The sequence below is a fragment of the Candidozyma duobushaemuli genome, assembly GCF_002926085.2.
Source record: "Candidozyma duobushaemuli strain B09383 chromosome Unknown A_B09383, whole genome shotgun sequence".
Classification (NCBI taxonomy): Eukaryota; Fungi; Ascomycota; class Pichiomycetes; order Serinales; family Metschnikowiaceae; genus Candidozyma; species Candidozyma duobushaemuli.
In genome coordinates, this window is record NW_020289901.1 from 805,705 (window position 1) to 818,946 (window position 13,242).

Consider the following 13,242-nt stretch of genomic DNA (forward strand, 5'->3'; position numbering starts at 1 on the left):
AATGATCAGCACTAACTGGCACAGCTGCACTGTAGCATGGAACGGGCTTCTCCAGCGTCGCTTTGCAAACGCCATTTGTCTTCGTACTGCTTGAGCTCGTCACCCCACTTGCTGGGATCGAGTGGGTTGAAGGCCATCTTTTCAAGTTTCTTCAACAATGTGACATCGTTACACTTGGTCTCCTCTGCCTGCTCAATCACCTCAGCAAGAATCCAGTTTCTTGGGAGGAAGAGCGGGTTGTGCTGCGAGCTCTTTTCGTATCTGTCAAACCCATCATGCTCCATCGTCCTAGACACGTAATTCTGGTACTTTTGCACCCACTCCTTCACTTGCTGTGTCAATTCGTCTCTAGGGTAGTGCTCGTGCTGGCTCACTTCCTGCAACAAAACGGAAGCTGCAAACTTGTCAAGATCAAAATCCGCAGACTCAACTCTGGCCTCTTGTAACTTCACGAAAAACCCGTTGAAATCACATTGGGTGTTTTTGAGCATTTCAAGCATAGGAGCAAGCAAATCGGCGTTTTGAGCTTCAGGATCCATCACGTCAATAAGCTTGTGCAGCAAACCGAGTCTGTCAAAGAAAGTTTCCACGTACTTTTTGGTGAATGCGTACATGTACATTTCTCCACCAATTTCAATCAACTTGGATGCCCTTTTAACAATTTTATCCTCCCAGCCATTCTGGAAGTTGTTCGTCTTGAATTGTGGGTTGTCGATGAGATCAGTACCAGCACCAATAAGCTGTGCCAAGTTCTCACCCAACCTCGTCAAGTTCCACCAGATAGCCGTCGGCGTATTGGCGTAGTTGTATCTTCCTTGATGGTCCTCGGAGTTAGGCGTGTACTCAGGGTTGTACTTGTCCATAATACTGAATGGACCAAAATCCATCGAAAGCCCAATAACGGAAGTATTGTCAGTGTTCAACACTCCGTTGAGGAAGCCGTAACATTGCCACATGGAGGCAGTCATGGCATTGCGAACAATGATCTCGAAGTACATTTTATCGTACTTGGTCAAACCACGAAGGCTCTTCTGAATGTCATTTTGGAACCCAGTATTAGCTGCAATGGTTTGTTCGAAGAAGGGGAACTCAACCTTCTTCCCATCTTCCTCGACAATGAAAAGCTCATCAATAACGTAGTCACTCAAACGACGAAGACCGTCCATATCAAATCTCCATCTGTACAAGTCAAAGGTTCCAAGTCTGATCCAAGACTCGGCAAATCTGGAGACAATGGCACATCTTTCAGCAGAATATCTTTGAGCTAGAGTCTGTGGGAGATAGGTAAGCGACAATGCTCTGGTGGTAGGAATTCCGATTTGATTCAAGTGCTCGGAGATAATGTACTCCCTTATTGAAGAACGAATAACTGCCTTTCCATCCGCAAAACGTGAGTATGGGGTTTTGCCAGATCCCTTCAACTGGACCTCATACTCTTTCCTGTTGAACTTCGTAGAAGGCAGCGTATTGTCTTTGGGTTTAGGAACTTCAAACAAGTTGTGAACTCTGCCATCACCTAGCTGACCAGCAAATTGGCCGAATTGCCACCCAGCGTACGCTTGAGCGTATGGGAATGGAAAGTCTGTATCACGGAATGACAAATCATGGTAGAATTCGCCACTGACGATTTTCCAAAACTCTGGATCTTGATCCTCGTTCTCGTTTAAACCCAAGTCATGAAGAGCTTGTTTGCTGGTTGTGATGTATTTGTAATCCTTACGTTCTTCAGGAATTGACCATGAGAATGCTCCATCGTGAAGGATCCTGGGGTGTCTAATGACATTTTTTTCGTTAGCTGCAGCAACGTCTTCACTCGTTATAGCATTATCTGGCTGGAGGGTCTTGGGTATGGTCAGCCTCTTGGGCAACTTGGCGAAGGTGGACATGGATCTTTGGCAATGGTTTTTAGCGTGCTTGAGTGCGGTTATCATTATTCTGCCAAGGAAGTCAAGCGACGGCTGGTTATTTATAACAAGAACACAACAGTCAAATCGAGAATAGAAGGAGTAGTTCAGATTTTGAATTTGTCAGAAAAATATGTGTCTGAATAGCTAGCAGTTGCTCCCCGTTTATGTAGGAGGGTCCTAGAAGTGCGTGTGGAGTGAATGCCACACAAAGTCCGAGTAACTGCGGAATAACCGACTTCTTTACTTCTACAGACTATTAACAAATCAGAGTCATGAGTTTATTTTTTAGCTTCACCAGCATCTAGGTCTGGATTTGCTTTGAATGATCATTATGTGCTGTTAGCGTGTGACAGCTATAAAGGACCCTTGTCCTGGGAACTAAACAGCAGGGTCCCTTACAACTTGATGGTGACAAGGTCATGTCTAAGACATGGTTCTTCTATTGTCTCTCTGACATAGTCGACCACATCCTTGGTGGGCATCTCCTCTAAGGAGTATCCGGTCCACAAAACTTGCTGGGCAAATCCTTGGTAGATCATTGCCTCGATGCCCCCAACAACGTCCCAACCAGCCTCATGGAACGCATTGTAAAGACGAGTGATCTGTGTGGGGTGGTAGCACATTTCAAGCACAGCTCCCTTCTCTTCTTGTTGAATGAACACTTCCAAGGTGTTTCTGGCCAATTTTTCCTCGTCTGTGACGGGGCGAAATCTGGGACAGCCAAAACAATTAATTGTGGAGACTCAACCTCACGAGCCTGTTCCGGCGTGGCGATGTGAACTATTTCACCTGTGAAGCCATTGGCAGCCATTTCCTCTTGGATTTTGTGAACCTCCAGAGCGAATCTGTTGACCAAGTAGATCTTGGAACAGCCCAAATACTCCTTCAAGGCATACACGGCAGAACGACAGGCACCGCCTCCGCCGTACACAAGGCCTGGTTTACCTTGGCCTTTGGCAGTAGCTTCAGGCACGTTGTATTGGAAAGCGTCTCTGATGCCGACGGTATCGGTATTGGTACCAATGTTGATGGCCTTTCCGTCCTTGAATCTGACGTAAATTGTGTTGACAGCACCGACAGACTGGGCGTTGAAATCGATTTCGTCTAAGTGTGGAATAATAGCGACCTTGTAAGGCATGGTGACGGCAGATCCAATGTACTTGAGGTCGCTCCATGAAGTGACGCCCTTGTTGGCATTAATGAGCTCAACGAAAGCCTCCAAACCATACGAGTCAAGACACTCGTAGACATAACCGTTACATCCCAATTTTTGGAACAAATAGTTATGCATCAATGGGCCTTGGAATGGGTGATGCCTTCACCGAAGAGGTGAAACAAAAAGTTCTTCTTCCTTATAACCTCGAGGTCAGCAGCAGCGAGAGAGAGTGACATGGCTAATCAAATAATACCGGGATAATGAAATGCCAATACCTAGGCTCTTTATATTCGGCGTCAGAGAGAATGTGTCAGTGAGTGAAAAACCCCGGAAAATCGCCGGTATAGGCAGGAACCGGTGGAGAATATCTTCAGAATCCCGAAAATGGTCCCAAACTAGAAAGCCCCAGGTCATCCCGAGTGGCACTATGGCTTTTGAGCAGGTAATTTAGGGCGATCTGGAGTCCTCATGGAGGGGCTGGGAGGGGCATTTCTCCACCATGCGCTGAGTACAAAGAAAAAAGCGACGGTCTCCTCCCGCCCAACTTTAAATGAGATGACCGGTCAGGGGTGTGGTAGCATTTTTCCTAGGCCCCATCTGGAAATCTGGGGCTCTCCCGAAAAAATTACCCCAGAATTGGGCTGCTTCGATACAATGGTCCCGCCCATTTGCACCCATTGTCGAACCGCACCAGAAGGTCATAACCGAGAAGACAAGGCAACCGTGAAGTCCGAGCCTGCCCGCTTACTCGTATTAGGGAATTTAAAGAAAGGTGTGATCAACAAAAAAAATTGCAATAATTTGATAGTGGAAGAAAGCAAGATCTCAAAAGCAACTCTTCTGTAGAGGGGGCGAGGCACTCAGGGTTTAGGGTGGGACCGGGTGCGACGTTGCACTAGGTGCAACCCAGGCTGACCAGACGGAATTGGAGTCAGAGCTATTATTAAAATTTGAGACAAGGCAACCGGATTGAATGAGATTTTCAAGATTTGGTGACATAACAAGCCATTTTTCCACCTAATGCGGATGCCAATCTCTAGTGTTATATTCTTGGAATGGTGCATCCCTGCCATCGTAAGCCCACGAGGCTTGCGCACATTTGAGTCTTTGCGTCATATTTAGGTTGGCAAAACCAAACACATACGGTCATGGACAATTTGGTCGCTTGAAGCTTTACTTGTCGCTATTTTACTAATGTAAGTGTAGATTATGGACCCCTACCACATGGCGCTATACACTCGCGGTGCGCGTTTCTGATCTCAATCACTTTTATCAAGCACCATGAAGCTCCTATTTGCCAGAAAGCTGGCGCTTGTCAAGGTACTTTTGGCTGCTGTGGTGATCGTGATAGTTATACATCAGCTCACCTATCTGCCTTACAATCCTTACGATTTGTTCCAGGGTAGAAGCAAAGGACTGGTGCCGTACAGGGCCTTTTTTGATGGTTTGGAGAACTTCGCCATTAATGGCGACCGCTTGAAGGGTAATTATATCACCGAAAAAGTTCATGACGCCAGGAGCACCGACAGAGATTTCTTGTTTTCGAAGGAGTACCTCTCCAGCATCTTGAACATCAAAGATGATACCTTCGAGCAACTCAAGACATCGCATCACAAATATGTGGAAGAGCATATGCCACACTTATTGAATGACCTTGGAATCTCGACTTTTGGCGAGCTCACTCCCAAATCTCCCAAATGGGACAACTATCAGGGCTCTGCTGGTTATGTGTTGATTGGCGGTGGGAAGTATTCTTGGTTATCATATCTCGTGGTTAAGCAGATCAGAGCCACAGGCTCCAACTTGCCAATCGAAGTTTTCATCCCCACAGAAAGTGACAACGATCCAAGGTTCTGTAATGAAATCTTGCCCAAGTTCAATGCTAAATGTAACATGCTCGACCTGAGTCTTGTGGAGTATCTCAGTCTCAAGTTCAGCATCAACGGATACCAGTACAAGATGCTTGCACTTTTGGCATCGCAATTCGAAAACGTTCTTTATTTGGATTCTGATCTTTATCCGCTTAAGAATGTCGAGTATCTTTTGCGCTCCAAATTGTACCAGGAAAACGGCCTTATTATCTGGCCCGATGATTGGTCTCGTACCACCAACCCCAAATTCTACGAGATAGCCGGTGTGGAAGTGCCTGAAAAGAAGGTGAGATATTCCGAGTATGACCGTGCCCAAGCAGAGAAGAAGGGAGAAGAATTGAAGGATCTTAAGGACTACACCTTCAAGGATTCTAACTTCCATGATTTCGAAAACACCCTCCCCAACCCCTCCTCAGAAGCTGGTGTTATGCTCGTTAACAAGACCTCGCACCTCCGCACGTTGCTTTTGGCATTATACTACAACGTGTATGGCCCCAACTTTTACTATCCTTTACTTACACAAGGTGGCGCTGGTGAGGGAGATAAGGAGACCTTCATCGCTGCAGCAACCGTGATGAAAGAGAATTGGTTCCAAACACTCAAGAAGTTTATGTGGGTAGGCTATCACAGTGAGGATACAAAGAAATTTGAATCGAAGATGTTGGGCCACTACGATCCGGTCGAATCTAAAGAAGATTCGGAGACTGCGCCTCTTATCTTCGCTCACTGCTCTTACCCAAAACACTACACCGATTGGATGTATAACAACCATGATCTCATCTACAAGGAGCTGGGAGAACACATCCGAATGTACGCCGGAACGTACGAGAACATCGGTTACGATTTGGATTTGCGTTTACTCAATGCGCATGCAGAGGCTCTCTGTGAGGATATCTGGCTCGAGAAGGAGAAAGAGGACGACACGACACTCGACGAAAGGGAGGAGTACATGGGCAATTACTTGGAGTATATCAACAACGAAAGGGAGATAAATCGCAAGAGATGCCAGGAGGTGTACATTCCTCATTTGAAATGGTTGAAGGAAACTACTAAGTATCCTGACACGCTCAATTTCTAGGAGCACAATACCTTGCCAGATCTGGCACTATCTAGATCGTTTGACGCCACCGTCGAGCCATAATACACATAATAGGAAGATCCTCGATCTTCTGCGCAGTGAATGCATCTAGCCGAGGCGGGTACCCGAATTCAGCGATGCGCAGATAAGCGCAGCTTGAAAAAATAATGTGGTTCCCTCAGGAGCGAGACATACCGATCATTTTGTTGAGGCCGCATTTTGTTGAGGCCGATGGCGGTGATGCTGAATGGCTCTAAAGTTCGCTTGTCTCAAAAAGTAAATAACGCCGTTTCTCTTTGTGCAGATTTTACTAAAAGTGCAAAACCTAGTACAATATCCGGAGCCGCACCTGATACCATTTTGCGCATCTTTTACTAAATACCGCGAGCAGCTTATAAATGGGTGATGTACAAAACAGCAGGAATGGCCTCGATAAAATTTCTAGTTTGATTTGAGTATGAAGGAGGAGTCGGAAATCGCTTACGAAGAGCAGCCTGCTGTGCCTTCTCCTGAGGAAATTTCCCTTTTGCATGAGCTTCTGTTCGTTTTCTTGGTCTGTCTCTGTCAAATCCTCACCCAGGCTGGGGTAGCCCAGACCATCAACCCCGTGAAAGAGATTGGAAGCACATTCGATGTCCAAGACCTGCCAGGTAAATTATCGTGGTTCTCAGCGTCATACTCCCTCACTGTGGGTACATTCATTTTGATCGCTGGTCGTTTAGGTGACTTGCACGGCTACAAGCTAATATTCAACTTGGGATTCATGTTCTTTGGGATATGGTCGTTGATCGCTGGCTTCTCTGGCTTCACCGACTCTGATGTTTTCTTCAACGTTGCTAGGGCGTTCCAAGGTCTTGGACCGGCTTTTTCCATGCCTAATGCCGTGGCTCTTTTGGGACACTATTTCCCAATGAGCAAGAAGAAAATGATCTACATGGCCATGTTTGGCGCTGTGGCACCATTTGGCTTTGTCCTCGGGGCGATTTTTTCCGGTATCTTTGCCCAGTTGGTCTGGTGGCCCTGGGCATTTTGGGTCAACGGAATCGTTTGCTTATGTGTGGTGGTTGCGCTGTACTTCATCATTCCGAAGAACATTGGCAGCAAATCTCAAGGATCTTTCGATTGGTGGGGCTCATTTACGGGAGTTTCCGGCTTGGTGCTTATTAACTTTGCCTGGAACCAGGGTCCAAATGTGGGCTGGGATGTACCTTACGTTTATGTCCTTCTCATAGTTGGTTTCCTTTTCATGGGCGCTTTCTGTGTTGCATCCAAGTATGCCGCCAATCCGTTGCTCCCCACATCTTGCCTCAAGGGCGAAACCGGTTTCGTGTTAGGCTGTATTGCCTCCGGCTGGTCTTGCTTTGGAATCTGGTTATACTACAGCTTCCGTTGGGCAGAGACCGTTGACAACTTACACCCGATTTTGAGCGCTGTTCAGTTTATTCCAGCTCCCTTTTGTGGCTTGTGTGCCGCCGGCTTAACAGTCTTCCTTCTCCGAAAGTCGTCGCTGTCTGTCGTTATGGTGGTGGCATTGTTAGCATTCTTCGTGGGTATCGTGCTCATGGGTACTAGAGCGGAGCACCAGATATATTGGGGTCAAAAGTTCTTCTCAATTCTTATTCAGAGTTTCGGAATGGACATGAGTTTCCCGGCTGGTACGATGATTTTGTCCAGTGTGCTTCCCAGACATCAGCAAGGTCTCGCTGGCTCGTTAGTCAGCACCTTTGTCAATTATTCCATTTCAATTGGTCTTGGTATAGCTGGTACTGTTGAGTATTACACCACCAAGGATTTGACTCCAGGATATGAGACAACAGTCAAAGGTTATAGACATGCATTTTACATTGGCATGGGGCTTGCAGGTTTGGGAGTCATTTTGTCGGTGACCTTTTTAGTTCTTCAGTCATTTGGTAACCAGAAAAGAGATAGTAACTTTGATGATGGTCTCAAGCTGGGAAGTTCGACAGAGTTAAAGGATGAGGTATAGAATTATGATATAGGCTTCCTGGAGCCCGCCACGATGATTTTAATGTTGTAAATAGTACACGAGAAAGATTGCATGTACTTGGGTGTAGTAGACTAGTGAAATCGCCAATCTGTAAAATCTGCCTATCGTAGCCTGATAACCGATTTTGTTACCCAATTGTATATTTGATGACACAGAATGAAAAAGTCTGAAAATGTGCTCAAAAATTTTGAACGGAACACCTATCTCTCGGACTGTGGACCTCTCGTCGATTGTCGCGATAACCCCAGACTCTATCCAATTCCGCCCTTCTACCTCAATCTGTTTACAATGTCCTCAATCAAGGCGCCACTCTCTCAAAATCTTAAAGTTGCGCTTATTCAGATAAAGGCTGGAGCCCAGAAGGCTGCCAACTTGCAAAAAGTCACCACCTTCATTGATAATGCTGTGGCTCAGGCTACTGGAAAGCTTGATCTCGTAATGTTGCCTGAGTGCTTCAATTCTCCATATGCTGTTGACAAATTCAGAGAATATGCCGAGAGCATTCCAAACGGAGAGACCACCGGTGTGCTTTCGAAATTGGCCAAGCAGCATGGTCTTTACATTGTTGGAGGATCCATCCCTGAACTTGACGACTCTGATAACAAGGTCTACAACACCTCATTGACATTTGATCCAGAGGGAAACATCATTGCCAAGCACCGCAAAACTCACTTGTTTGACATTGACATCCCCGGCGGAATCACATTCAAGGAAAGTGTGACTTTAACTGGAGGCGACAAGGGCACTGTGTTCAAGCTTGGAAACTTTGGTAATGTTGGATTGGGCATTTGCTACGATATTCGTTTCCCAGAGTTGGCCATTATCGCTTCCAGAAAGCCTAACAATGCTTTTGCCATGTTCTACCCTGGAGCGTTCAACACTACAACTGGTCCCTTGCACTGGCATTTGCTTGCTAGAGCTAGAGCGGTTGATAACGAAATGTTTGCTGTTTTGTGCAGCCCAGCTAGAGATGTAGGTGGAGATGGCTATCAAGCTTACGGCCACTCTTTGGTGGTCGATCCTTATGGAAATATCGTTGCTGAGGCTGGAGAAGGCGAAGAGATCTTATATGCTGAATTGGACAAGGAGTTGTTGCCCAAGGCCAGAGAAAGCATTCCTGTTCATTTCCAGAGACGTTTCGACGTCTACAATGACGTTACAGAGGGGCCAAGGTCAGTGATAAATAAGTGATATAGTTGATTAGGTCTATAAATTCTATTCGTCCTCATTTCTCTCGATGAATTCACACAAGACGTCCATGAATTCCTTTGGGTTCTCACTGATCAACCAGTGTCCAGCCTTGACATCTCTGACCTCGAAGTTGGGGAAGTACTGGCCGATGTCCTGGAAAACATCGTCTGGGACATACTTTGACTCTGTTCCTCTGATGAAGAGAGCTGGGCCCCTGCTCCAACGAGCTAATGTAGGGTCATAAGGCCACAGCGCTATGTTTCCGCTGACAATGGCTTTGTCGATGATATCAAGGGGGATACGAGACTTGCAGATATCGTCCTTCTGACCTCTATCCACATTGGTCAAAAGAAACTGTCTGATCTCTTTAACGGGCTCGACCTTCGCCAACTCGGCATCCACGTCTTTGATGCTGGTGTATTGATCCACTTCTAGAGCCTGTCTGAGGTGCTTGACGTACTTGCTGAATTTTCCATCGGAGGTGCTGGGTATGAATACTGGAGCATTGTCCACCGAAACTACCATTTCCGGAGTATCTGGTCTTCTCAATGCTACAGCCATGACGGCTTTAGCACCCATGGAGTGACCAACCAAGATGGGTTTCTTAGGTAGTTCCGCCTCGTCAATGAATCTCTCCACATCAGCAGCCAACGATGGGTAGTCAAGGCGAGTTGAATGTGGAGACTGGCCAAAGTTTCTTAAATCAAGGCAATAAACATCACGGGATAGACGCTGAGCAAGGGTTTTAGCAACCGTTCTTGTGTTGGTTTTGGATCCAAAGAGCCCGTGCAAGAATATCAATGGGGATTTTTCGACTTCAGGCTTCTTCGAAGGTTCATGCTTATCGTATGCCAATGGCACCGTGTCGATTCCACTAGTAGCTAGAGCGTCACCAAGGTGTGCGCCATCATTGACAGCATATGAACTTAGCTTTTTGAATTGTTGAAACGCTGTTGGTAAACGCCTGCTCACGGTTGACAATGAGAGCATGGTGTTAGTGGGTGCAAACTTTACTACTAGCGCGCAGTCAAGATGTCCAGTTGATAGTTGTACAATATAGGTCTATGCTAATTTTTCTCTTCGTCCTCTTTCTTTTCCTCTTCTTGGATCACGCCCCAGCCCATACGTTGGCTCAATCTCTCGTACTTTGCCCGGTCCTTATCTGTAACACTGGGTTTGATACTCAGAAGGGCACCATCGAAGTCACTCTTGGTGACAACGATATCGTTATCATTCTTGTCTTCCTCGTAATATCCGGATTCATCCAATTCCAGGATTTTCTGGCCGTGGAAGAACTTCTTCTTAAGAGCGAACACACCTGCTTCTCTCACCAACAGCGATAAATCGGCACCCGAGAAATTGCGGCATCTTGAGTCGTTGGCAATGGCATGCAAGTCCACGTTTGGGCCCAATGGCGTGGTATTTGCCGAAACAAGGGTTTTAAGAATATCCAAACGTTCTTCGGCGGTCGGCAATTCAATGTAAAGTGTCTTGTCTAGACGGCCGGGTCTCAACATGGCAGGGTCAATCATGTCTGGTCTGTTCGTAGCACCAACAACGAAAATACCTTTTCTGTCATTGAGGCCATCAAGCTCTGTCAAAAGGGTATTCACCACCCTAGAGCTGGATTCAGATAAGGTGGAATTTCTTCTGGGCACAAGAGCATCGAGCTCGTCAAAGAAGATGATGCATGGAACAGAGGCACGAGCACGTTGGAACACCTGTCGCACAGCACGTTCAGACTCACCGACATACTTGTTAAGAAGTTCCGGACCCTTGACAGAGATGAAGTTAGCCCTGGACTCGTTGGCCACAGCTTTGGCCAACAATGTCTTACCACATCCAGGTGGACCCCACATAAGAACACCAGCAGGGGCACTGATACCAACCTTTTGATATAGCTCAGGCTTCTTGATAGGCTGAACAATGCACATGTGGAGCTCCATACGAATATTGCTGAGAGCGCCCACATTCTTCCAAGTGACATCTGGAATGGTTGCAAAACCTTCACGCTTTGCTGTAGGTTGAATGTTTGGCAAAGCTTCTTTGAAGTCGGAGAAGGATATGCTAAGGGGAGCCAACTGTTCCTCCGAGAGTGGATCTGGATGTTTTATGAGGAACTTCTGGATTGTACTGAGCTGTTGTTCCTCAGACTTTTTGTCAAATTTCATGTTCGCAAGAGCATTTGGAACCACCTGTTTGGTATTGTTGTTGCTGTCCACGTCCATATCAACTGCATCGTTTTTTGATGACAGCTCCTCATCGATTTCACTGAGACTCTCAAAGATACGCTTGATGGCAACGACTCCAGCAGCAGTGACCAAACTCTTCAAGTCTGCACCGACAAATCCCGGAGTAAGCTTTGCGAGTTCACGGTAGTTGAAGTTGGAAGCATCAAGTTTGAGGTTCGATGTCATTGTCTTGAGAATGGCGCATCTCTGCTCTTCATCAGGAACGTTAAGGCAAATCTCTCTGTCGAAACGACCAGCTCTACGCAAAGCCAGATCAAGAGAGTCAGGCCTGTTTGTAGCTCCCATGACAATAACTGGCTTGCCATCTGTATTTTCCAATGTGAGCTCGTCCATCAATGTAAGGAGCTGGGCGACGATACGACGTTCCATTTCCCTTTGAGCACCACCGTCCCTCTTTGGGGTAATAGCATCAATTTCGTCAATGAAGATCAAACAAGGAGCTACGGAACGAGCATCCTCGAAGATCTCTCGAAGCTTTTTCTCGGATTCACCAGACATACCCGAAACAACAGAAGGTGCTGAAAAGTTGATGAAAGGCACCTTCAATTCGCCAGCCAAAGCATTGGCGATAGTTGTTTTACCACATCCAGGTGGGCCGTATAAGAGAATTCCCCTTGGATGGTCCACACCAGTGGATTGGTAGATCTCTGGATGCAAAATGGGTAGCCCAACAAGCTCCATGAGTTGTGTCGTCACAGCGGAAAGACCCCCTAGAGACAGTAGCGTTGATGTGGGTGGGGTGTGGTCGATCTTGCTTCTCTTCTGCTTGGAAGCTGGTTTTGCCGAGTCTCGGCCTCTCTTCTTGGTCTTCTTTTCATCAGCGTCGCTTTCAACTTTCTCGCTGTCTTTGTTCCACATCGACACCACCGATTTGTTGAGCTCATTTGAGTCCTTCACCGTCATGAGATTGTTGGGGTCGGCGTTTTCGAAGTCGCTATCTATCTGAGCTGCATTTTGAAGCTCGTACTCATCCTTGAGTTTAATGGCTTCTGCGAGCTCCACTTCCTCATCCTTTCTAAGCTCCTTCAATATAACATCAACGGACTCTTCAAGAATGGATCTCTTGAGCCTCTGCAACAGCAAGTCCTGTTTAAGCAAATAGTCGATGACTTCTGCGCTTCTGAGGTCTCTAGCTAGAGCGATGTCAAGAAACCACTTAGACTCGTCGCCACCACTTTTCTCCTTGTTCGCTGCGCTTCTATCATCAAGAAGTTTGAATATTAGATTATAGACCTTCTGGTCCAAAGCCTTGGTCACGGCACCTCCCCTAGCCATGAATATTCAAGTGTTGATGTTTCTCGATGCGCATCTGCAGAACTCGATGGGCATCGACTCAGGCACCAGCATCATGATGAAACGTCATCTGGTGGCGGAGACAACGGAGATAGATAAAATTCGAACGTTTACGGAATGCTTTCATTTTTTCACTTTAACGAGATTTGAGTCTCTCGGTGATCGTTGCCAGTGTATACTTGACTGCTCTCCTGCAGAAATAGCTACCTGGAGTAGGCTTAAGAGTAAGACATGTTTTCCCAAGTTGGCTTAAATTTTAGATTTGCATCGACATAGTATCAAAGAAGCTTCGTTCGACGTCTATGAACCTCTCTCAGAAAGTACGATTACAAGTGTATCACAAAACGATCTGTGAGCTTGGTCGGACCATCTCAGCTACTGCGAAGAGAGTTATAAAGTGATTTGTCCAGCATATCGAAGAATTCTTCGTGGCGAGTAGATCGCCGTTTCGGTTCGCCGCAGAAGCCCCCACCATGCCACTAAACC

General features: G+C 46.5%; 7 protein-coding genes across 7 annotated transcripts; 3 read left to right on the top strand and 4 right to left on the bottom strand. All coding sequences in view use genetic code 12, as the record gives it.

Moving 5' to 3' along the window:
• Nucleotides 1-11: 11 nt before the first annotated feature.
• Nucleotides 12-1,886, bottom strand: CXQ87_000368 (uncharacterized protein; the record flags this gene model as incomplete). Its single annotated transcript, XM_025478949.1, has 1 exon — nt 12-1,886. The coding sequence occupies one exon, from the start codon at nt 1,884-1,886 to the stop codon at nt 12-14; it is 1,875 nt and encodes a 624-aa protein (XP_025338422.1).
• A 416-nt stretch (nt 1,887-2,302) lies between these two features.
• Nucleotides 2,303-3,299, bottom strand: CXQ87_000369 (shikimate dehydrogenase family protein; the record flags this gene model as incomplete). Its single annotated transcript, XM_025478950.1, has 3 exons — nt 2,303-2,596; nt 2,626-3,206; nt 3,230-3,299. 3 exons carry the CDS (start codon nt 3,297-3,299, stop codon nt 2,303-2,305), a joined length of 945 nt encoding a protein of 314 aa, XP_025338423.1.
• Nucleotides 3,300-4,344: 1,045 nt separating this feature from the next.
• MNN2 (Mnn2p) lies at nt 4,345-6,012 on the top strand (the record flags this gene model as incomplete). Its single annotated transcript, XM_025478951.1, has 1 exon — nt 4,345-6,012. The coding sequence occupies one exon, from the start codon at nt 4,345-4,347 to the stop codon at nt 6,010-6,012; it is 1,668 nt and encodes a 555-aa protein (XP_025338424.1).
• A 457-nt stretch (nt 6,013-6,469) lies between these two features.
• On the top strand, nt 6,470-7,999 carry CXQ87_000371 (uncharacterized protein; the record flags this gene model as incomplete). The annotated part of the gene is made up of 1 exon (XM_025478952.1): nt 6,470-7,999. The coding sequence occupies one exon, from the start codon at nt 6,470-6,472 to the stop codon at nt 7,997-7,999; it is 1,530 nt and encodes a 509-aa protein (XP_025338425.1).
• A 309-nt stretch (nt 8,000-8,308) lies between these two features.
• Nucleotides 8,309-9,211, top strand: NIT3 (putative hydrolase; the record flags this gene model as incomplete). Its single annotated transcript, XM_025478953.1, has 1 exon — nt 8,309-9,211. One exon carries the CDS (start codon nt 8,309-8,311, stop codon nt 9,209-9,211), a length of 903 nt encoding a protein of 300 aa, XP_025338426.1.
• A 24-nt stretch (nt 9,212-9,235) lies between these two features.
• CXQ87_000373 (uncharacterized protein) lies at nt 9,236-10,201 on the bottom strand (the record flags this gene model as incomplete). Its single annotated transcript, XM_025478954.1, has 1 exon — nt 9,236-10,201. The coding sequence occupies one exon, from the start codon at nt 10,199-10,201 to the stop codon at nt 9,236-9,238; it is 966 nt and encodes a 321-aa protein (XP_025338427.1).
• Nucleotides 10,202-10,278: 77 nt separating this feature from the next.
• Nucleotides 10,279-12,738, bottom strand: RIX7 (putative AAA family ATPase; the record flags this gene model as incomplete). Its single annotated transcript, XM_025478955.1, has 1 exon — nt 10,279-12,738. The coding sequence occupies one exon, from the start codon at nt 12,736-12,738 to the stop codon at nt 10,279-10,281; it is 2,460 nt and encodes an 819-aa protein (XP_025338428.1).
• Between the last annotated feature and the right edge of the window lie 504 nt (nt 12,739-13,242).